Source organism: Anas platyrhynchos, chromosome 3 (genome assembly GCF_047663525.1).
Source record: "Anas platyrhynchos isolate ZD024472 breed Pekin duck chromosome 3, IASCAAS_PekinDuck_T2T, whole genome shotgun sequence".
Classification (NCBI taxonomy): domain Eukaryota; kingdom Metazoa; phylum Chordata; class Aves; order Anseriformes; family Anatidae; genus Anas; species Anas platyrhynchos.
In genome coordinates, this window is record NC_092589.1 from 44,930,300 (window position 1) to 44,955,163 (window position 24,864).

General features: G+C 43.4%; 1 protein-coding gene across 1 annotated transcript in view; it reads right to left on the minus strand.

The window, feature by feature from the left end:
* Window positions 1-24,864, minus strand: part of PGBD5 (piggyBac transposable element derived 5) — a 69,796-nt gene that overhangs the window by 32,659 nt on the left and 12,273 nt on the right. The window contains exons 2-3 of the mRNA XM_027454181.3: window positions 8,425-8,852; window positions 812-946 (exon numbers count right to left, since the gene is read on the minus strand). Of these exons, the coding sequence (XP_027309982.3) occupies window positions 812-946; window positions 8,425-8,852 (563 nt within the window). The remainder of the gene's footprint in view (window positions 1-811; window positions 947-8,424; window positions 8,853-24,864) is intronic.

A 24,864-nucleotide genomic window follows, 5' to 3' on the forward strand; every position in this document is an offset into this window, starting at 1 on the left:
GCCTGGGTGGTCAGCACTACCAGCACCTCAGCATTGCTACTCTGGGGCATTCATGACACCAGGTTTTCATGGAAGCTCTTGGGAAAAAGAAGGTTCAGAAATTATCTGCCCCCTTACCCTTAGGTACCAAAATAAGTGGCCAGATTTTCAAGAGTGCTCAAGAGTGCTCAAAAATACACCAGCAACTGGGGAATCTGAGAATCTCAAAAGTTGTCCCTAGTGCTTTACAACACTAAATACAAATCTCTTAACACACCTCCCACTCAAGTTTGTATCTCATTTGAAGTCACATCGGATTTTATTTCTTTGGTAGAGAAGTAGAGAGGTGTGAAGAGATGTAAAAGGAAACCCTGTTACTAAGTTTCTCCCAGAAAAATGGACATCTTGATACCATATTAACCTATCCTACTGGACACGGCTGGCTATCACAGTCGCAACATTATACTTGGAGGAAGAAGCTGGCCCATTAGAAAGGACAGGAGTCACAGTACCTAGACCTTTTGATAAACTTAGGATGTACAAACAGACGGACCCTTTAACTCCGCTTCAATTTAATTAGCTTAGGACTGGCAGCCAGATGGATTGTGTTACAGACAGGCACCCTCAGTTAAATCATCAAGCAAACAGAGCACTGGGAACTTCTCATCACCCTCCTTGGGATCAAGTATCTGCAGGCACAAGAAGCCTTGCTGAACTCTGCCTGTAGCCCCTGGCAAGGCTATGGACAAAAGCAACTGTTATCATTCTTCCTGCAACACATTCAGGGGCCTGCTAGGAACTAAATCAAGACACCTGAAGAGGTAAAACCCACCTGGCAGATAAAACCAGTGGATGAGCACTGCCGAACCCAAAGGCTGAATTTCCTCTTTTTCCTCTTGCGCAGCTCCCTCTCTGTGCATGTGGCAATGAAAACAGGATCCTCATCAATCAGGGGCTCGTGTAGTACCTGCAATTGGATAGAAAAGAGGAGAAAAAAAGAAACCAAAGAGTTCATGATTGCTGAAATCCTCCAAGAAAATACAATCCTTGTGTTGTGCTTGTGCACATCACTTCCATACAAAGACGCAAAATTTCTTTTGTTCAGTGCTGCCACCCAACAAAAAAACAAAGCCTGGCCAAGCACACTCTGTTGTGGATGGCTGCTCTACAAGTGCCTTCTACCTCTCACCATCAGCTATAGTTCAATAGCCCTCCGAATTGAGGCAGTGTTAAGGGTGGGGAGATTGTTAGTGGCATGCCGCTCCAAACTTCATCATCAGCTTAATCTTGTTTGGCTGAATGTCTTCCACCCAAGCACCCCCTACAATATGTTGTAAGGTACTTGGTTACAGCAAAGGAAAACACACAGAAAAGGAGAGAAGTGAAGGAAAAAAATATATTTTCTGCTGCCACTTAAGAAGGTGGTGAGAAGATAGAAAACATTTTTTCCTGGTGGCAGCAGCTTCAGGGAAGGCTCTCTTGCCTCAGGAGCTGAAAAATTTGACACAAGGAGATAGAAAGATAGAAAACCAGAGAGGGGAATAGAAAAAGACAAGGTAGACTGGAGAACACAATGAAAATCTGTGGAAATGAAGCAATTTTTGCATTCTGCATCCAGATGTGATTCCCGATTGCTTATAGCTGTTTTGCTACATTTCTCTCCATTAATTCTGCACCAGAGTTATTAGATATTACACCATAAAAACCACCTGCAGAAAAGCACAGTTACTTCCCTCCAGCTCACAGGTAGCTGGGCATTGCGTCCACATCCTTGATTGCACGGTGTGTGAATTGTCTAGCAAGTGACTTCTGAGAGCACAAATGCTCTGAAGCTGTTGAAAAGTCTCAGCTGATGAAAGCAGGTTTCAGCTGACCAAACCTGGACATCTGCATCCAAATCACAGCAAGCCCTGGGAGGCTGCCCTCCTAATACACAAGGGGGACGCATCTCTGTAGGACATAGCTCAACCTTCTTAAAGACATGTGAAATAGTCAGATGGGTTATCTCCAAAGGAGCCCACTCTTTTCCAGTGACTATCACCCTGCAGAGACAGGGCTCTGATAGAGGCATCCACAAGGCAGAGGCTGTCATACCCCCAGAAGGACCCTTTCCACGCATGCACGCGTGTTACTTTTGTGCCCATCTGCATGTATCCAGTGGCCAAAATGAGAACTACGCTGTATTAAAGCACAGAGCACTGTCTGTAGGAGAGATGCGGTGGGTAAGCAGTTAAGCACCACTGATGAGCAGCTGCTGGCCTCCTGAACACAAGATGTTTGCTGAACATCACTCTGTCAGCCCAAAATAGGCATCTGTGCCCTCTCTGTGCAGCGGCGGCTGCACGCTTTCATTTATACGCACTCCACTTCTTAACGGCTCATAAAACATTCACAGGACCATCTGAAAGCACTCTTGTGAAATGCTCAAATTATACACACCAAAATGCAGATGCAAGCAAGGAGTGTCGCATACAAAGCTATTTGTTCTTAAAGCTGCAGCTGCCCCACTACCCCACTGGAGCCAAATCCCGTTCCTCTCTCATTCCAGGTCCCCTCGAAACACTGCTCTTCTTTCCCAAACGTGCCCCTCGGGATGGGGGTGGATACACTGGTAAGAATTCGGCAGCTTTGGAAAGCCCCTCTTACTTGCCAGATGGTGTGGTTGAGCTGCAGTAATCTCCCCCCTGTAGGATGAGGAGCAGCAGAAAGCAAAGGCTGTCTAAGCGTCATTTGAAGACATTTTTTACCCTCTGCCCTTAGCTTGGCTCCCTCTTCTGCAGCACAGCATCAGCTCTCCTCACAGCAGCTCTACTGCATCCTGCTTATACCTTTTGCACTCCCTCCGCCTTCGAAGTCAAAGTAAGGCCTGTCAGTCTTAAATTTAGGAAGCAAATCTGAATTTTGAAAACATCTCCTCATCCTTCCCTTATTCATGCCCATGCTCAGCCCAGCCTTCCCCTGGGTCCCAGAGACTCCTCTTCTTTCTCCTACCCAAAATTTTATGTCATTTGCATTTCTCCAAAAGACCAAAGCTTCCCAGAAGCTCCTACAGAACTGCTCTTTGCTCTTGCTGAAATGAGGGAGCGTGGACAGGCAGAGAAATGGAAATGGCAACCTTGGAGCTTGCACTTCTTGCTTCCCACAGAAAGGGTGGGGGGACAAGTGTTGTGTTCGTTCCCCAACCACCACGTGCAACAGCTGTAAAGGACTTTGCGAGCAGGATGCTGTATGGGCTGTGCCTGCTGCTGGGACAGCCGATCCCCATCTCTTTTTCAAAGGAGGCAATCTGTTGCTTCTGGCACTGACATGGTTGTCTTATGACAAAAGTTATCTGTGTTGCTCCTTGCCAGATCCATTAGTTTATACTCCCTCCATCATCTCAAACTCATCTCCCTGCAAATCCCCATGCAGTGACACTTGCTCCCTTCCCTTTCCCCACTCCTGCTGTGTCTGCAATGCCCACTTTTCCAGGAGCAGGCTTACTGCCCCCACGCCACATTCTTCCCTGCTTTTCTTCTTCCTAGATAAAAATCTACTTTCAAGCTTAATTGACTCCCACACGTATTCTTGGCAGCCTCTTCAGCATCTTTGACTCACTCTGTAAGCTCTCCCTTCTTCCTATTCTGACTTCTTTTGATGCAAGATATCTGTGGGTTTCTTCACAGAAATCTCCCCCATTTTCTTCTCCTAAATCCCCAGTTTAGTTGAGGTCTCTGGAACTCCTCATCTAGCTGCTTCACTCCCTCCCAGCTAGTTCATTGTTGGTGGGTTTTGCTTTTTTTTTTTTCCTTCCTGTTCTTCACAGCCATCTTCAACCGTGATAGGTCTTCTTGCTGTCTCTTCAGTCTGTAACCCTGGAGAAACTGCCCCAGCCCACCTTGTTTCTGGCTTTTGGTGGGTACCATCCAGCTGTGAGCAGGGTCCCCCAGGGAACTGCACTTGTACGCGCAGATTCACCTAATGCTTCTGCGACAGTAGCTTGAATTTCTGCTTCTTTGCCTCAGAGCTCCTCCCACCCAAGCTGAATTCTCTGCAAGCATCTGACATCTCTGCTGCTTGACTGTCCAACTGTCAGTTCTGGTTTTGTTACGCTACATTTGAGAGCATCTCCTTTCCCCTAAGATAACCCCTTGCTATCTCCTCTCCTGGTCCTTGCAGCCATCCCTCTCCTCCTGCCGCAGATCCGTGAATCTCAGTGTCAGACCTTACACCCGGGTCCCTGCAAGGTGCTCTGAGCCAGGCAGTGCCTGCATTTTCCACGCTTTCCGAATAACAGCTCTAAAATACACAGCTTTTCCAACCCACCCACTCTGTAAAGTTTTCATCCAAGGTCACAGACGCCTGGCAGCACTTCTTTTGGCCTCAGTATGAGGCAGCCCTGCCCTAATGATGCGTGCTGGTAAGCCCTTCTCCTAGGCCATCACAGCAGGCCATATCACTTCTCTCTATTTCTCCCTGATAGCTCTCCTTCTCCAATATATCAGACAGGCTCCCTCCCTTCACTTTCAAAGACCGGTTCAACCTATCCATATTTTACTGATCCTCTTTGCCATACTCAAAGGTTAACTGCCACCTCCAATGGAGCCATGATTTAAAGCTCCTCTCAAGATCCTCTGCCCATTTGTTCAGCCTTCAATTGACTTTCTTCAGAAGGAAATCAGTTCTTACAGCACTCCATTGCCATGAGGTCATTTAAAAACAGCCACAAAGCTCCATCACTTTCTGCAGTCAAACTTTCCCTAAAGTCTGGCTTCAGCAGAGGAACAACTGGCCAAGAACTACGGGACATCAGAAATTTACCTTGCTATTCAATATCCTTACTGTTCCTTTGCCTGTCCGTCTTGATCCGTGTCTTGTACATGGCTGGCATCCTCTGAATACTTATCATCTTTGTGTTATGCTCACAGAACCTCAAAACAGAGCAGTCCTGGGCTGCGACCAGGATCCTTACTCACAAAGGATCTTTTTGAAAAAAGGGAAACTGAGACACAGGCATATGGCTTGTAATTTGGAAATTCCCAATGCCAAATCAACATTTAATCTTGAGAACACAGAATAGCTACAATTTAATTGGCCTGTTTAAACACCTTTATTTTTTTAAGAGGAGCTGTTGCCTAATGCTGTCAACTGGTTTGGAAGAACTATGATACCACCAAGAGCAAAAATCAAACAAGCCCCGTAGTAACTAGCCCACTTAGAGCAAATGCTGCCTTCAGAGGATGAGGTTAGAGTTATGGCTCTGTTTCTGCTATGGAGCTCATTGCCTGAAGGACTTAAGTCAGCTGCACAAACGTGCTTAACTGCTCCCAGCCGACATTTCTCTGGGCAGATCCAGCTACGTCTGGTTCCAAGATGCTGAAGAGAAGATGCTTTGGCAGGAGAAGGAAGAGCAGAGTGCGCAGAGTTGTATACCCAACCTCCCCCATACCGACAACAATCTCGTGTAGTCACATCCTGCTGACAAGCACATAAATACTCAGCAGGCACAGAAGGGTATTTGAGCAGTGATGTTATTTTCCACATCTTTGCTTCTTTCTGGAATTCGGCTTATGTCCTTGGCAGGTGAGTACCCTTGAATTTGTTGCAGGGTACCTTCTGAGCTCACTCAGGGTGCCTTCCCTGTCTTCAGGTTTCCACTTGCAGATAGTAGCATAGCTACAAAGCTACATGGAGCCAAGCAACAAGGAGATGATTCTAGGAACTGAATCCCTAACTCCAGCTTTTCTTGTTCAGGTACAGGCAGCAGCGATTTATACTTGAGTTGTTGGGGAGGAACAGGATGCGGAGAATATTCCTGTCATTCTTATACAATCCAGGTCAGAATACCACTTCTGTTATTTCTGAAATTGAAGCTTGCACTGATGATACACAATTACATGTTCTGGACTTTCAGTGCCTTCAAAGACTAGAAAGTAATTATTTCCTTCTGTTTGCTCAGTATATTTAGCAAAATAATTATAACTCACTAGATCTTCTCTTTGTTTTGGTATATTGGCTTCATTCTCTCCCTCCCCTCAATCTGCTTTCATAAAAAGCGCAGTGTCATTTTTGCATGCGCACTTTTGGGGGATTGCACATGAGGGGAAAAAAAATTCTGAGACTGAAGCTCAATTTAAAGAGTCTTTTCTAGCTCTCCAAAAGGAAAATAGCAAAGCTACAGAAGAAATAACTAAGAAGGCAGGTTATGCACGGCCTGCCTGACTCCAGGACTGTTGGTTCTGTCCACAGGAATGAGTTAATGTGGCAGCCTCCTAACCCATGTTCTGCAAGTGCACATTGCCAATGGAAGAAAGGCACTACCAAGACTATCTACGAGCCCAAACAGCCTGTCAGCATTGAACAGCCCACATCATTCCTCTGCTTGATACCATTTACAGGACATTGGCCTGAAGTTTGAGTATAGATTGTGGCTCAGGCACAAACCATCTGGATGCCAAAAGTCTTCTGTTTAAAATACAGGTGTAAATCAAGCAACAAATGCATTTTGAACTTGGGATTGCAGGTATTGCTGACTACAGAAACCTGGGCCCCTCTTGATAAACTGCAAGCACACTCAAAAGCCCATCTGAATAGTTCTTTCCCCTTGCTTCTTCCCTTTGTTTCCATGCAACTGGGTTGTTATTTCTAGCCTCACTGACTCTGACAACCTGGGATTGATGTTTACCGCAGTCTGCTAATCTGTACTCAAGACAATTTCCAGGGAGAGGTCTCTCCTGCTGTTTTGAGCAGATGGGGTCCGTGTCCCTTGAGACTGGTAGTGTGCAGCTCTGCCTGATGGCACCCAGAAGGGCATTAGGCACAAGGCTCCTTCTGGAAGGAGGACTGGAATGTCCCTCAGTAGGATACTGAAGCTACACCAGACTATTTTTAACAACAGATTCAAAACCTTTTTCTTTCTCTCGGTTATTTTTGAAGCAGTATTTTAGTGCTTTTTGTTCCGCTCAATACCACTGACACATGCTGTATAGAAATCACTGACGTAAACACTGAAAAGGGGGCACAGAAGTGAAAGGGGGAGGAAGAGAATTGGGCTGCCACTTTTTCCTCCTTTTTTTTTCTTAAAGTAGAATCTCCTTACCAAGCTTAGCACAAGCATATGCTTCGCTTGTGGAAATTTAGAGGTTTTATCACTGCAAACAGGACACTGTGGATTTCATCAATTCAGTTTTCAGACCTCATTTGGGAAAGGGAGAAGGGATATACATGCAAATCAAATTTTTTCCTCTAATGGATTTGCACTCTCAGTATGTCCCACAGCACACCATTATAAGCATCTACATTAGACACAGTGATCACATTTCTGAACCCTTTATCTTGTGCCCATTGAAGTCAGGGGATAAGGATTAGATTTCATATCTTAATGGGAGCTTGGTCCCAATAATACCATGCTCCTAACAGCCTGTTCTGTCTTGATGGAAAGGCATCTAGCTAGCACGTTTTAGTGAGAACACTCCTGCTTCCCTTCTCCCATGTCTACCTTAATTGCTTTTTAGACAGATGAGTTGTCCTGGATTATACAGGTATGCTTTTTTATCGTCTGTAAAATAGACAGAAAAACTCAAATTACTCCCTGGTCACTCCCAATCTTATTTTTAGGCATACCTCCATGGATATGACGTATCTATGTCTCCATTTATTTTGTGCAGTGGGAAAAGGTTATGCTTCAATGGGAAAACAGGAGGGGAAAGAGGAAGGTGCATATTACACCTTTTCCCAATGCCTGTGTGAGATCAGTTTATATCCTGAAAACAGAGAGTTGACTGAAAAGTTATTTCAAGCAGCAACATATTTCACATTTATTCCTTTTTCTTTCCAGACTTTCGAACATGACCAGCAATTCCAAAAGGATTTCATTTGTACTGGAACAAAGTTCTTTCCAGCTGTACAGCTGTAGTCAGACAACCTCTAGCTTCCTAAGTTTCTATATTTAGTTTCTTACATTGTTTGCCCAGTCTCCAGAGCAGTCTTCCTACAGAATGTCTTTCTGTTATGCCCCTAATAGTACCTGGAAATGAAAATTCACTGAAGTCATTTACTTTATAGTTTAGAAATAATAGTTTAGAAATATTTCCAGTTCACTGACACTTTGGTTGTATACACACACAGCAGTAAGTTCTTCCATGGGAGCATCACCCATCATCAAAGAAAAGACTGGCACAAGGCACAGGCTGACAACTGCAGCAAGCAAAGGCACCTGCCCTCTGCTTATTTTGCCTTTTCCCACTAGTGGGGAGAGTGGGTAGCTGTGCTGCTGCTTCCCTGGAAGGCCTGGACCATAATGGCAAGCACCTTCCACTAAGGTCTAGGCTGGTCACTCCTAGCAACCCCCAGTGAGTCCCTGGCTCTTTCCACAGGCAGCTACGCTTTGCATTTTCAGTCATAGCAAGACAAACTAGAGCATGTAGGCTGTAGTTACATCTTCCCTTCCAACAGGTTAACTCTTACCTGGGCTTGTGAAGGTCTAAAAGCAGAGTCAAAGCCATTCTGCAGAGAGTCCAGGAAAGGCTGGATTTTGTAGAGGCCATGCGTTGTCTGGCTCGAGCGGAAGGCCACAATATGGAAGTACTTCAGGATCTTTTCAAATCGTGATTGTGTCATGATAAGTGCAATGCTCTTGTTGCTGTAGAAGCCGCTGCTCCAGATGCTGAGAACGGACTCACAGTGGTGGATGCTGGTTGATATCATATAGCCTAGGAAGGCCTTCATTTCTGTCAAGGTGACATCAATCCAGGTATCGTCACTACCGAACCTCTCCTGGTACTTCTTGGCATACATGTTGGTTTGGACCACCATGTTCTTTAGCACGTTGTCAGGGACAAAGAGTTGAAAAAAGTCCATGGCACTGGCAGTCAAGGGCATTTTCCGTGTTGGACCTAGGACAAAAGTAGGAAAGGAAGATAAGCTTGCTCCTGATCATCCCAAGGCATGTTCAAACTGCACCAGCAATTTAAAGCAGGGCTAACGTGAGTATCTGACACGAGTTAGCACATGCAGATCTGAATTAATTCCCTTGCTACAGTTGCAGTGGAAACACACGGAGCTCAGACATGACTACTTCAGGTCAATACACTACTTTGGATACCATTAGAAAATTCATCTGTGTAGACCCAACAGAAAGCAATGACTACTCAGTCGGGACATTTTGAAAACCAGGCCAAAGTGATGGCATGGCAGCTAATTGCTTTGGAAATGTATCCATTGTCTGACAGATCTCATCAGGAAACTTCCCCTCTATAGTCTCTGTCTTCCCCTACATGGCTAGTGTCACTACCCCATATCACGTGGAATATTTTTAAGCATTACAGTGCACAGCCTGGTCCTCTGCCTCACAGAATGGAATAAGCCTCACAGTCCTATACTGTCATTGCTCTGGCTTTTAAATGATCTTGCACCTTTGTGGCAGGTTTCAAGTATTTTTTTTAGTTCATAAGAGGGGGCAGGTGGGAAAGAGGCACTAAAGGTTGGCAGCCCTGTATCAGTGTAACGAGGTTATCCAGCCAGACACTAGATTACATTAAGTCGAATTAGGAACATCACGCCTGCAATACCAGGGACACAGACACCAGGCCTCACAACCTTCTCTCCTCCAATCCCTTCCACGAGCTTATTAAGCTCCATTTTAAAAGTAACGTTTTTCATGCTCCCTGTGGCAGTGCTTGAGTCACCAGGTAAGGGCTGCAGGGACAGGGACATTCCCTCTTCTCCTGCAGAAGCTGTGCCACTGCCAAACACACAAAATCGATGCACCTGAGAGGGGCAGCACGGGCAGGCATAATGGACAGGGCAGTGCTAAGAGCAAGCAGCTCTACGTCCCTCTGCAGAAGGCAGCTGGGGGTAATGCTCATGATGCTAAGAGTTGGATACCATAAATATTGTGCCTTATTTAACAGATTCCCCTCAGTCTTAGGACTTTCTGAACAGTGTTCTTCCTGATGAAAAGCAGAAAGCACAATTTATTGTTTGAAGTTCTGCCGAACAGGAAGGAGTCTTCCTAGCACCAGGTGGCTGAATGGGTCTCAGCATCTGCTCTCCCAGCTGAATCAGAGCAAGAGGTTTCCCATTCTGTGATCTGGAGCTGAAAAGACCCTCTAATGTGTTGGTCAGGTCACGTTCTTCTGTACGCCCAACTTCAGTTCACATCCGAAGTTACAGCAAGAACTACATCTCGCAGAAACATTGCACAGAACAGTAATGCTTAGGAACTACACAAATTCTGTGGTTGGACTTGCTCTAAGCCTGTTGCTCTACTTGGCTACAGTCTAGTGAACTCAAGCTACTGGAAGTACAGCAAGACATTAAAGAAATAAACCTTCAGATTGCAGGGAATGGGAAAAAAAAAAGATGTTTTTTCCAAATACAGTGGGGAAAGACATAAATTAAAATGAGAAAGGTAAATTTAAATATGTCAGACTGAGAAACTGGAAGTGAAACAGTTCAGCTGAAAGCACAAGAATAAGAATTCCACACAAATCATGGTCTGGTAAAGGCAGAGCAGAAATTTCAGCTTAAATGATAAAAGGTTTTCAGTATCAACTGAAAACTATGGGGCTAGAATAAATATACTTACTTAACGTGAACTGCTATTGCAATAATAAAGCCTGTTACAAAGAGTTCTTTTCTTTTGATCAGGAGATTTATATTCTGCTAGCACACTCTAGACTGTTATAGCTGACATAAAATGCTCTACAAATGATTGTGCATGAATGACTTATAGTACATCACTCCCTCCTTCCCCACAACTTAATCAAGTTTTGACATTCTACAACAGATACAGCTTTCTGATAACAGCACACTGCACAGGATGTATTCCTAGTTATATATGAAGCCCCTGAGTAGCTGTTGAATTCACCTCCAGTGCCCAGGCAATCTTCCCAGTAGTAAAAAGAGGTAGCTTTTAAATTCTTGTCTTTAGAAGCAAAAGCTGGAAGTGGGGGGTAACATTTAAAGTCTGGCCTACTGCAACCAAAATGTGTTTATAAAGCATTAGGTCTTACGAAGTGAAATATGTTGGTCTTGAGATAGGTCCATACAGACAATAGGTCTGCACTGGATTTCACCTTTAGGAAGTCAAAAGCAGTCAGAAGCACAAAAATGTAATTTAGTACACTATGAAATTTTCAGCAGTGGCACAAGTTTACCTTGAAAAGTGATTATGGAAAACTGCCAGGTAGGCTGGATAAGACACTTTCTTTCTTACCCAGCAGATCTGCTCCAATCTGCACAGAGCATCTCCTATCTGCTCTCCCTCTGGAAATAAATATGCAAGATTGGTATCCCATTTGCCTTGCAGAACCCACACAGCTCTAGAAGCGAGCTGAATCACTTTCTGACTCAGTCATCAACCTAATTGTTGACTAAATATAATCCTGAAAGCCACTGTATAATCTTATTGTCTTAAAAAACAGCCTTTATTGGCCAAGTGAGCACACTTGATTCATAATTTACTGATATGCAATAAAAAACAAGAGTGACATTGAGTTTTTATAGGAAGAGACCTGAATTTTTAACATGAATTGGGTTTTGCATAGTTAATGACTAGTCTAAAATCAATTATTTAAATATGATCATCTAAGTACATAAATATAACCCATATACAGAAGAAACTGCGTAAAAAACCTAAATAGTGGATTCGCGCTTTTTAAGGACTTTACATGGACTTACATGACAACTAAGCAGAAAACACTGATATGAAATAAGCTCGCAGTTCTATATATACACTGTTTACCTTTCAAAGCCTTATTCAGTCAAATAAAATAGTGGCTTTGACAAGTCTTCCATTTTCTTTTAACGAATGGGACCTCAATCAACTGAAAAAAAAATCTACAGGATTTTTCAGACATTCAGAATGAATATATAATTATGACTGTATATCAGATTTAGAGTTTTCTCTCTTTCCTTCCTTAGAGTTTCTATATGGAGCATATATTTATTTGTGTCATGGTTTTTGCTTTAAAAATCAATCTTAATTTCCAATATCAGTCATAGAGTCAGAGCGCAAAACTGCTCTTGAATTTCCAAACACGCAGCAAGACTGAGTGGTCTGTGCATACCCAGGTGGGATCAGAGCTTTATGGAGTAACCTCTGGTTGGGCAGCACTCCTGCCAGCACTAGCACTCGGGGCCTACTTTAAATCGTGTTTGGCAGAGCATGGGAAATAACATGATCTTAGAATCACAGAATCATTAAGGTTGGAAAAGGCCTCCAGGATCATCTAGTCCAACCCTCCCCCTACCAGTAGAGTAAAAAGCCTAGTAACTACCTCTAAATGGAACCCTCTATTTTCTGTTTTCCACAAGATGCATAGATATTTATTTATTTATTTATTTATTTTCCTAAAGGGAAACTCAACAAAACAGAATAGAATATAGAATAGTGAACAGTTCAGTTGAAAGGCAACTTCAAAGATCATAAATACCAAATGCTGGACCACATCAGGGGTAATGAAAAATAAAAGCACGTGAAAGCACATCTTCCTCCATGACGATGCAATGTGTGCACACATGCTTTCTTTCTTCCTCCTCACTTTGACCACCAGTAAAAACTTGCATGTGCAATCAGCAGCAGCCACTTTGCAAGTCACCACTGTTACTAGATCCCATTTTGATCAGATTGGTTCCACTTTCTGTTTTGCACTCAGAAGTAATGTCTGTGTCAAAGCCAACCAGCAGGGCCGGGGCTATTTAAATCATCAGGAGAGACTTAAAATAAATGAAAATGCTGAGCAAGCAAAGCCATTTGAGTCTCCATCCCGGAGGTGTGACTGTGGAGAAGAGGCTGGCACCTCGCCCTCAGACTGTGCATTGCAGGGAGCGTTTTGGCTCAGCTCAGCTCAGGGCAAGGCGCAGCAGCCTTGCTAGAAGCCAACTTCTCAGCAAACATACACGTTGCAGAAAAAAAAAAAAAAAAAAAAAAAAAGGAAAAAAATAAGATAAAATGAAGCATCTGTGTGACCCTCCTTCAGGCAGCTCCCCCTGAACCACCGGTGTTTCTCTTGGATGAGCCCTTGCCATCCGTATTTTTCCCACTGCTCCAGCCTCAGCAGTGTTTCTGGCCTTCCTCATTGACTGGGACTTTAGAAAAAAATAAGAACTTCAAATGAACTGAGCATTTTTTTACTTGTCTGGTTTGCAGGACTAAGTAATTTGAATGCACATTTTTAATAGGTTAATTTATCCCTTGCCATCTTTCCTGTTCTCATTACTGGTCTGATATTTAGTAGCTCGGAGTTCATAGGCTCAGAATAAAAGATGGAAAGTTTCAAAACCTACTTTAATCCATCAGTGCTCACAACATAACATACAGATCTTAAAGAGGTCAGAAGCATTGCCATTTGGGGCAGGGTGAATCAGATGTGTGAGGAAAAAAAAAAAAAAGGCTGTGGAAAAAAAATCTCTTTTTGCTCTGCTGTGCAAAAGACTTAGTGCTCGCATTCCAGGTGTCACTGAGGTTCATGACAAAATATCCTGTTAGCTTAACAGGCTGAGGTATTAACATATGTATGCCAATCCATATCGTACAGTCTGGAAACAAATCTTGTACAGAGCTAATCCAGGCTTGACTTTGACATTAATTTAACTTCATTAGCAACTGGGCAGACCCCAGGACTCCTGAATCATGCACAGCAGTGGAAGCATCAGTTTATGAAACTAGTGATTTAGAAGTCATATTATTGTCCTCTTTGAGCAAAAACCCACCAATTTATGGTTGAGTACAAAGATAGCATTTAGGTGCATTATAAACAGACACATACCTAATGAACAAGTCTAACCAGAATCTGTTATTTTCTGGCAATTGGGAAGTATTTTCTCCTCTGACATATGGCAAAGCTTTCAAAGAGCAGGGCTTGAAAAGCAAATTAATTCCTTCATCCTAAGTCCAAGCAAGAAGAGACTGTTTTATATTCCTGTGAAGTTACTTCTCCCAAAGTACAAAACGTGATTCTGGGGTCTTATTTAGAGAAAGTCAAAAAATGCTGATGGAGAATTGCTGTCAGAAAACAAACATTCATCAAAAAAAATCATGATGTGTTCACGGAGTGTCAATTGATGAAATATGGCAGACAGCTTAAACAAATTTTCAGCTTTCTCAAAGAGTACAGAGCAATATAAAGAGCTGGGGGGGGGGGGGGGTAGTGGTAAAAGAACAACAAAAATCAAAAATAATGTTTTATTATTTCCCAACTTAATTTTTCAGAATTTCTGTTTCATGCTAAGTTCTCTCACGTAAGTTTTGGAAGCACTGGAGCTTATCTGGTTTGCCAGAAAAATCAGTTTTCATATCAGCTCTGTTCTTAATGGCCTGGAAGAAATGTACATCAGACCATTCTCAAACCATAGCTGGTCTGACAGCCTTATGACAAACCTGTCAAGACAGCTTGAAGTGAGAGCATATAACAGTTCTCTTCTGCATTTTATTCCTGTTTATTTTGGATACTGCCCTCCTGCAGAACCTTGGCAGCAAAGTATCCAGGTCTTTAATGCAGTGTGTTATGATGTATGGATTTCATTCATCTTATTAAAAACCAGCAACCAGGTCTTCAATAACAACTCCACTTTGTCAAGCCAAAGGAGTCACCTTAATTTATATCAGCTGTGGTTCTGACCAGTATTTTGCAGCATGTAGGATGTTTGCATTTGTTATTTTGGTGGGTGAGTCTTACTTCCCCTTAGAACAACCTAGCATGAGAATTCTGTATCAATTACCAAAACTTGAGCCATGCTGTGGAGTTGCTTGGAGCCCAGAGACACACTAGGAGGATGAAAAGGAAAAAAACACAGAGACTACAGGGCCTTTCTTATATGAGAATGAAAAAACTGGACACCATCTTTACGAAGATGGGTCTGCTAGACTCTCAGAAGCCTGTGCTTCTGGATGATTTTTTTCTGTATGATTTTTTGCTACAGCACTTCCACCAGACTTACTTTATACCTTGTCTTGGCATTCAGTAGCACACACTTTTTTGCTTTGCATTTGTTTTCAGTCAAGTTTATTCCAAACTATTTAGCAAAGCATGATTCGACTGCATTACTCCAAGCTCCATGAGCAAGCATTTGCCAATGCCTTCGTGTCTGCCTGTAATAACCATAGGCACAAGAACTGTGTCAAACAGCTTCGGTGGAAGGGCACTTTCTCTTCTCTCTCCAGCGTTAAAAAGGATTATTTTCCTCATAGCAGTAAAGCGATCCATGCATTGTATGCCAACTTCTATCCACCGTGAGAATGCAGAGCTAAATCTAAAATGGTCCAAGGACAAGCGAGAAAGGACTTCCCAGGTTCGCCTGGCCCCGAGCAGCTGCACACAGCAGCTCTGTGCTGACTCTGGTGGAGAGGCCAGCTGCACTCCCTGGCCTCCCCCTCAGACAGCACTGAGTTACGACAAGTTAAATAAAGAATGCGTTTATTCAACAAACCAAACAGTAACATTTACACTAAGTGGTAAAATTCAGCAAAGCGTTTCCTGCAATGCAAGCTGCTACATATTCCATCCAGGTTTCCACCTCATTTTCTTCAGTGTTAGAGCAAAAACCTTGACAGCCAAGCCTAGCATGTCAATCCAGCGTGGGTCAGGCAAAGCCATGCCCCTGCTCCCCCTGGCACGAGAGGGGCTCCTGCTCCATGTGACAGTGGCACAGGGTGGCAGGGCCAGCCAGGAGGGTGGCCTGGGGCAGCCCAAATCAGCTTTCAGTGGGGCAGCAAGAACAGGACTGGGCTGTCAAGTGGGATGGTGGAGGGCTTTGGCTGTCACTCAGCAGGTTGCTGCGTGGGAGAGGACACTGCATGAAAGCTGTTCAAGTTCTGGGCATCTTCAGGGGAACAGGCAGACAGGTCTCGTGCCCTTCCTGTTGCCTGAATGTACGCTGTGCCAACAACAACAGATCGGAAAATGAGCACATGTGAGACATGTTGTGGCAGCCTTCCACGGAAGTGAAGCTTGTTGTGGATTTAAGCCACAATGAAAAAACATTTAATTAAGGGTATTTCTTTGTTTACCATCATTTTTTAAGCCCTCAAGCTGTGGGAAGTGAAATAGAAAGACTGAAAAGCCCACTGCAGATAAGGCTGACACCTTTAATTATACATGTACTTTATTTCTGTGGTGAGATCCTACAACCTACCAATCAGCATCATCCAACAGAACCCAAACACTAGTACAGGATCTTATGTTTAAAACTGTTAAAAATAATAAAACAAGCAAACAAAACAAACAAACAAAAAAAACAACAAAACCAAAACACTTTAAAGCAGCAGAGACATGTTGAAACAGCACTGGTGTGAGCTCATGCAATACTTCGCCCATTATTCATTTGACTGTGGGACTGAACACGCTTGTCCCGTCTCAGGGGAATTCCTGCTCCAGGAGCTTCTATGGCAGTCATCCACTGCAGTTTTCTATTAACATTTTACCATACTCAATCAGAGCAGATAGGCTGCTCCTGGCAGTCCAGCTGACACTGAGCATACCTAGCAGGTCAGAGACAACCGTCAACACGCTGACTTGATGCATCATCCCTAATACAGGCTTCTGGTAGATCACTGAGCTGTACACTTCTGGTTGTAGGCGCAGCTGTGCACATTTTTCTGACATAAATCTATCTGTGCTGCTTTGTAATTACGTCAGCACAACTTCCATTACTAGCAGAGTGACCTCCACCGCTAAATCCCAGAAAGCTGATTGGGATGGCCCCATGGGGAGGACTCCACACAGGGAACCCTTGCTGATGCAATCCGTCTTCACATCTTTCTCTCCAGGGCTTCTGGTCAGTTCTGGCGCATGCTGTTCACAGATACCATCACCTGCAAGCAATTTGCTCCTTTTCATCGTGAGGTATACTTGATGCCAGGACCCTCCCTTTGTAAAGGGAGAGATTGTGTTTGACGAAGGGAAAATAGCCAGCATGTTTTTCATGAAAATGATCAGGACATTTAGAAAAAATAAATTAAGTAAAGGTCAACATGCAAGTGACCCATCTAATGAGATGCTGAAAGTTTTCATGTCAACCCCTGCATTTATATGCAAAACACACATATGCCTCTGGAAAATGGACCTCTCACTTTTGAACAAGTCTCATGAGGAAATTGTTTTCTGCTTTGTTCAGAAATTGATTTTTTTTTCAAAGTATGAATGTAAAAGAGACAAGAAAAAAAAAAGATCATTTGGAAATCCAGACAGCTCAGCAAAGCATTTACAGACAACCTGTAGTTCTTTCATGCAAGAACATTCATTTCAGCACAGAACCTTCCAGTGATTCATCTCCATCCCACATGTGCTAAGGCAGCTACAGGATCAGGCTGTGAAATTGCTTTCAGCAACTACAGCCTCTTCCTGAAGAGGAGGGAGAATAGCCATTAGGAAGCCCATTGCCCTAGAAGTGTTCAGTGCTGTTTCCCATATGCAGAACGAAGCTCCTGCTGCTTCACCCACTTGGGAAAGGGTGACAAGGCCATGGCACAATGCTCCACCAGGCACGGAGCTGGGGCTCTTGCTGCAGCCCAGCTAGAAGAGCTCCAAAACTGAAATCTAGCCAAGGAGGCTGAGGCTGGTGCCAGGGGCTCTAGGGGATGGTATTCAGGCTCTTTTTCCATGCCTGCTTCCTTTGGGCTGTACCAGCCTCCCTGGGAGGGTAGTGCTCTCCATAGTAAAGTGTGCACATGCATTTCTAGCAGCTTCACATGCTGCCCAGTCAGACATGGTTTCTCTGCTGTGCTCACCCCAAACAGGGAGGCAAAGGAATTCTCATTGCTTTAGAGACAGTAAGAATGAAATAAATCAACACTTCAGTCACTGGCACCCTCATTTGAAGACACCTCCCCTCCACCAGAGAGGACCATAATACATGATCATCTACACAGCTGCTTTTAAATTTTGAAGTTCACAACTTTTTATTCTCTCTGTTCCACCCAGCAGCCTGAAAAACCTTGGGACATGCAGTTATAAACCACGTGCTCCTTGCTGAGAAGGAGATCGTGTGTTAGGTTTAGGGGCAGACAAAAATCTAAATATTTTATTAGGACTACTAACTAGGAAGATGCAAGTAGAGATCATGTATCTGCAACTCTTGCTAGGGTCAACTCCTATAAACCCACAACTTCTCAGTTTCAAGAAACCAGAACATTTCTTCAGCAACAAAGTGCAAACAAAATGCAGTTGTACTAGAAGGTGGATTTCCCACTTGTTCCGCCTGTGCTGACTCCAGGGTGATGCACACCTGTTTACCAACACCTGTGCCCCCAGGGAAGGCTTTCAGGGAGCTGCATTTGCAGAAAGCCAGAAGCACAACTCAGAGCTCAATACCACAGTGAGGTCAGAGTGGGACCTCGAAATGTCAGACCCTCAGCAACACAGCACCGCTCCTGCAACCTCTCCCCAGCTACCTCGAGCAGCAGGCCTCACTGCTCAAACCAGGCCCCAGCCAGCCCGATGGCCAGCGCTGGGATGCACAGCAGCTGGGGAAAGTGGAGCAGAAGCAGGCCATGGAGGGAAGGTTTGCAGAGAATATCACTTGTGCTCCTCCACAGCCTTTCAGAAGAGATGGTGCTTTACTCTGGAGCCAAAGTTTGTCTCCTCAAATGCAGCCTCGCTGTTTATTCTGCCCATCAGGCAGGGAAAAGACTTGGTCATGATGCAGGCAATGCTTCCTGCTAGCCATCCGTCTCAACAGATGCAAACTCAGCACTGGAAAAGGTTCCCAGCTGACATACCTGGAAGCCAATTCATTCCTGGCTGACTAGCTTGAGAGCAAGCTTGCCCTTCCTCCTCCCTCCCTTCCACTCAATGCACTTCAACGTTACAGAAATCACCTAAAAATATGATCACAAATATACCTGGAGGTTGTTTTTTCCAGGCTTCTTGGGGACTGCCAACATAGTCAATAAATGCTGAAAGACCTGTAGGACTTAATCACAGTAAGAACACACCTCAGCTTATAAAAGAACGAAGTAGCTTGTATCTCTCGCTTCAGACCTAGCAGCAACACAGATTTCATACAGCTGACTTTCAAAGAACTTCATGTGCTCACATCCAAAAAAGCCATAGGTGATGAATGCTGGGTCATATTTAGTAGTGGGATGGAAGACAAGACAAAGCCAATAAATTTTTCTGCTGTATAAAAAACAGGCTCAGACATTGGTTCCTTAAAATCTGCAGGTAATTATGCAGGATGCACCTGCAAGGTAAATTTAAATTAGCATCATGGGAACAACCACTGCAAAATATATCCTTCTGTTCATAAAGTGCCAAGCACTTTACACTGAGGATTCCTACAGAGGCTTCTGGGCATTATTAAAACAGAAATAATAGCTTCCTGTTCTGTAACCACAGAGTAGGACATTTATAGCTTGAGACCTCAGTAACTGAAGGTTCACACTTACTAGCTGTGTTCTTCCTGTTATATTCAGTTAGAATTTGCTGCCTTTTTGTTGTTTGTTTCTGTTTTTTAATGTTCCCTCCCCCCTTTTTTTTTTAAAGCATTGCTCGAACATACAGAAGTATACGGTCTTCACACTAGGGTTCAAAACAGATCTTTGGATTAATATCCCAGACCTTAATCCTCTAGAATTTGGAAAAATCTTAGTCTGGAACAAAAGCCTGTGACAGGTTAGAGGCCACAGACAAAGTCAACGTCATGTTTAAGGTGATACTTTAACTACATAGGAGTAAGGAAGTTCCTGAATGTGTGTTTTTACTCTGTAAACCCTGGCCCCCCTACTCCATCCTGCACAGTCACCTGGGAAAATTAATTTTCTTAATGGAAAAAAAAATGTAAGCTTCTGTTTCCGTATGAGGCTAGTTTATGATACAACAAAAAGGAGTATATTTACTCAGTGACAAATAACTGGAAAAGTTCCCATTAAACAAGGGCTTTGAATTGTGACTACCACCCAAGTGGTGCTTCCCTTCCAACCTGCCTGCCCACCAAGCCAGAGCAAATACTTTCCTGAGTCAAGGAACTGGGAGTCAGCCTCCCTGAATGCTTCCCTCTGCTACTGACAGGCTGTGCTATCTCAGCTTAATCATATCATCCCTGCTTCTGGTTTACCATGCCCCAGGCTGGCACTGGGCTTTGTGTCCTGTTTTCTTTTGTTCCCTTCTGCAGATTCCCAGCCCTCCCTGCCTGCTTGCTGCTATCTGACCCTGACCTTCCCCAGACTCCAGTCCTCTGCTGCTTTCCTTTCCCATCCTCCTGCATTTTTGAGACTGCCATACCTCTTCCCTTAAGTGATGAGATGAGTGAGGTTTATGTTAGCATGAATTCTTTAAGCATGCAACCACAGTTTCAGAGCACTGCTCCAGAGCACTGCCCCTCATGAACTAAGAGTACTGACGTCTGCAGTCATACGATCACACGTTGCTTTTCTACTAATCCCTTTCTGGCAAGGAGTATCTAGTTATCAGGTAAGCAGCAATCAAATACCAGAACTACATATGACGGAGGTCTGCAGCTGGAGACTTCTCTCTTTCATTTTGAAGTTAGTGCAACATTACATGGAAATGCTGAAAGCTGTATTCTGTCTCATCTCCTGCAGTCCCTTGGTACCTCAGCCACTCTCAACATAAAAAAGAGGCATTCAAAATCTAAAGCATGGACTCGGGTTCTGATGGCTTAAAAACAAACCACCAAAAGGGTTAACTACATAGTTCTGCAAGTGAGAAAAGGCAGAAACGCATTCCTCTGCATAGCCCATCCACCTGCCCCACCAAATCAGTGTGATTTCATGGCAGACATGACAACTCACATAGAGCTGCTGTTGCAAATCCCTATATTCTCCTTGGCCAGTCCTTGTTGGCAAGGAAATGCCCAAGACCTGTGTGAGGACTCCTCCTCAGTGCCACATCAGTATTTACCTAGCACCACATTTCCTATGAGGTATACTCAATTCCCTAGCTGCCCCACAGCTTCCACTTCAATAACAAACGGCTGAAGGTTATCCAAGGAAGCCTCTGCTCTCACACAGCAAAAGTCATCTCTTCATTGTGACTGACATCCAGGCTTCTCTGCCTCTGTAGAGCTGCCTTTTCTAAGAAGCCAAGACATCCCTCCATGCCCTCACTGAGGCACTGCCTCAGTCAGCATTCATTTGTCACAAACCTCAGCGTCGACTCAGGCCTCCTGGAGAGGTCAGCCTATGCTGCTGCTCCAGCCAGGACTGGAGAACTGCAAATTCGGTGCTGGAACAAATATGCTCATCTGTTTCCAGACCTCCTTTCATTTTCTGATTTGCTTTTTAATCACTCTTTCAATATGGAATCCCACAGGAAAAGGGGTATCTGAAAACCTCAAGTTCTGATTGCTAAGTCTCTCCCTGCTCTCTTGACTCTGTGTGCAGGAATAGAAAGGCAAATAAAGAAAAAGAGTATCTGTCTCCACAGGGAGCCTCCTCCTTCCTAAGCCTTCCAGACTTAACTGTTAGAGCTGTTTTTGTATTGTAGACAGATTTTCTCCTTTGCATAGTCCCTCCACTTCTTCAGCCGCTTGTTGCTATATTCACAAAGGTCTCTCATTTAAGCAACATTTTTCTCTGTTCATACTTTATTTATGTTGACCGCCTCATAAAGCAAAATTAAGAAAAGTAACAGACCTGCTGCGTCTCATTCAATCCCATCAGCTTCTTCCATCATCTCTGATGTGGCTCCTTTCCTTCTCACTAACTGCGAATTGCTCTGAATCAGGAGCATTTTCCCTTCCACATCAAGAATTGATTACATTCCTCCCTCAGGGCCAGGTTCTGCTGTGTCCTAAGTGCTATAACCCCCATCGATGTTTGAGAGGAGAGAAAAAAAAAACAGCCTGCAGATTATTAGGAAGGCTGGGCCTGGAGTTTTTATAACCTACTGTCAACAAAATCTTAAGCCCCTTAGGCAAGCTAGAGTGTTATTTATTTGGGGAGGAGGGAGAAAGAATAGAAAAGACAGAGGAAGGAGGTGAGCATGCTGCTTTGCATCACTGCTAAATACCAGGTCTGGTAGCACTCCTGGCTGACAAAGCCAAGCCACTTGACAGAAATTCTGTCTCTGTGTCTGGTCTGAGACAGCGTATAGCAGAGCTGGACGCAGATGGCCACAGTCCTGCTTGCTGGGCATTGTCTGCCTGACCTGAGATGAACATCACATCAAGATCCTCCCATTGGCCTTACAGAAGCAGTCTCCAGTACACAGTGCCACCACCCCAGAGAGTGCACGAGACAATCCATTCTGGTGTAGGAAGAACATTTTTTGTACTGTTAATAAATAATAATAATATTTTTCATCTTTGTCTCATCCTTTTTAAAACATGCACAGAAACAGAAATTATAGTATGTGATCTATTAGTACAGTATCACATATATACATTTATAGATAAATTTACATAGATACACAGTACCTGCTCAAAACAAACCTTCTATTGATAGGGGTGCACAATCCTGACTCAGGTCACCCTCACTTCAGCAGAGCTGAGTGTGTGCTTGAATCCTACCAGCTCCAGGAAGGCTGGATCTACCAGTGGGTTTTACACCAGCATAACCAGTACGCTTTCAAATTGAGTCCTTTCCCTTTGTCCTGGCTAGAAAACTGTTTTTCTTGTAAAAAGAGAGCAGTGGTATCAACCAAATACTTTTGCATTGGTATAACAGCTTCCATGTTAGTCTGCTTTTAGCATGTTGCTGTACTATGTCATTAAAGCAGTATCACATAGATATACACGGAAAGCTTGGATTTACACATGTGCTTAAATGCTTCCCTGGATTCAAAGCATAATGCACTTTATTAACGTCCCTTGACACTTCTTGACTTCTAATTTGCATCACTCACAAATCAAAAGGACGTTTAACAGCCTTGTGTTTTTCTTTAGTGGAAATAAATTTCCAAAGCACACACTCATTGTGCAGTCAGCCATTCAAATTATTAATCCTACAAGCAAGACTGCGCCTGCAATATGCATACTGTTAGGAAAGAGACTTTTTATGGTAGAAAGACATTTCCCTCCTCTAGTCATTGGTGCAGCCTCATCATCCTCCCTTCAGGGCCCTGAAACTGTCACTCAGCAGACTCTGATCACTCTCCTCAAACCTTGACAAGCAAATTACAACCCATGTATTCTTCAGGGAACACAGGTTTTTCCTTTTGATCACAGGTCTTAATGTTAGTTTTTACCACTTATACACAGGTCTGATACCAAAGCGATTACTGCTTTAAGCATTTAGAGTGCTGATTAAAAGCTAGTTAAATGCCATTTTTAAGGAGCAATCCAGTCATACAACTTGCTGTTGAATTTTACGCATGCAACTATGTCAAGCTTTTAAGCTCCTCATATAGTCAAAGCAAACAGGCTGTGCTTTTTGATAAACACCCAAAGGGATCTCTAGATGCCTTACAAAAGAAAAAAGATCATTTAAGTGGCCAACTCCCTAATATACTACAAGAGAGTAGGCAGAACAACTTCACGGTTGAGGTTGCTTTACTTAACCTGTGATTGCTCTTAAATCCACCTCCCATAGGCATACACACAACTGAGTTTTATCCATCACGGGGGAGTAGAGCCAAGGAATATGACAAGAAAAAGCCTATAGGTTTTTCATCCTGGGGATTAGGTAAAGGCAAGCAAAGTCTTCTTTGCAGACAAGGGGAGACTTGTGTCTGTGCCCACTTAAAGCTTTATACTCCGGAAGAAATATAAAAGCTGGATTGAGGGTACAGAAAGGCAGATGTTTCACATAATTTTTCTTTAGAGTGTAATACATGACAATGCAGAAGTCTGGCAATATGAGCATGTGACTGCTGTTTTACAGCAAGCTCCAGAGTTGCACCAAAAGCTTTTTACTTGCTTATTAGAAGCAGATAGAGTTGCTTCATAGAGCCAAACTGCTTTTCCATGGTGATTATTCATTTGGCCCGTGTTTATCTTTGTTGTGTTTCACTTTAATTATCTTGACAGTTTTGATCAATTCCTGCTGATCAGCTGAAAAGTGAAATGCAGGCATGGTCTGGATGTGGGTTTGCTCTTCCACACAGAGCTATTTTTCCAAGTGCTTCAGCAGCACTGCTAGCAGTGCAGTCTTCGCTCTCACATTGCATGCTTCTGCTTGATTGTTTTTACCTGTTTTTCCAAATAACCCATGCAAGGCTGATATTCCTGAAGAAGTAGGTCTGCATTTCAAAGCAAAAATCAATCTTATGAAAAAAAAATCAGAGGTACAGTTAGGGAGTTAACTGACAACATCTCCTTTGGGGTCTTTGAGACTCCAGTGCAGAGACCCTTTTAGGCAGATACTTAACTCTGACCTATAGTGTTTTTACTAATTCTTAGGCACCGGCCCGACACTACACTAAAGGGAATGTTTGTGAGACTAAACATGTTTCTGGTAGCCCAGTGTTGCTGTAAGCAGATGTGTTAGTGCCAAAGAGCAATAGTGTCAAGTGACAGAGTCAGTAACAAAAAAAAAAAAAAAGTAATAGCTATAAAAGAATGGATAGTAAGAAGTATAGCAGAGTCCTTGAAGACACAGCAAAACGTGAATTTACAGACACTGCTTAGGAATGACTTAGTTTTTTGAGTTTATAAGCTTGATTACTCTTTCCTTAAGTTGCAGACAATAGCTGACTACACCCCTGGTCACAGAAAGCAAAACTTAAAACATTCATCGCTCCTTACTCATACTGATGGACCATGAATGCTTGCTAAAGTATCTGTGATACAAAATAATGAGTTTAGCTAGCCTCAAGAGGAAAAGGAAAGCAACAGACATGCTTATACACTGCTTATATTATATATACTTATTAAACTGCTTATACAAACATAACATATTGTTTAATAGATATTACCACTTGTTTTTGACTACATCCTCCTGCCTCTAGAATCAATGCCTAGTTGATGTAAGGCTGTCCAAGCTAACTGTAAGCAGGGGAAGAA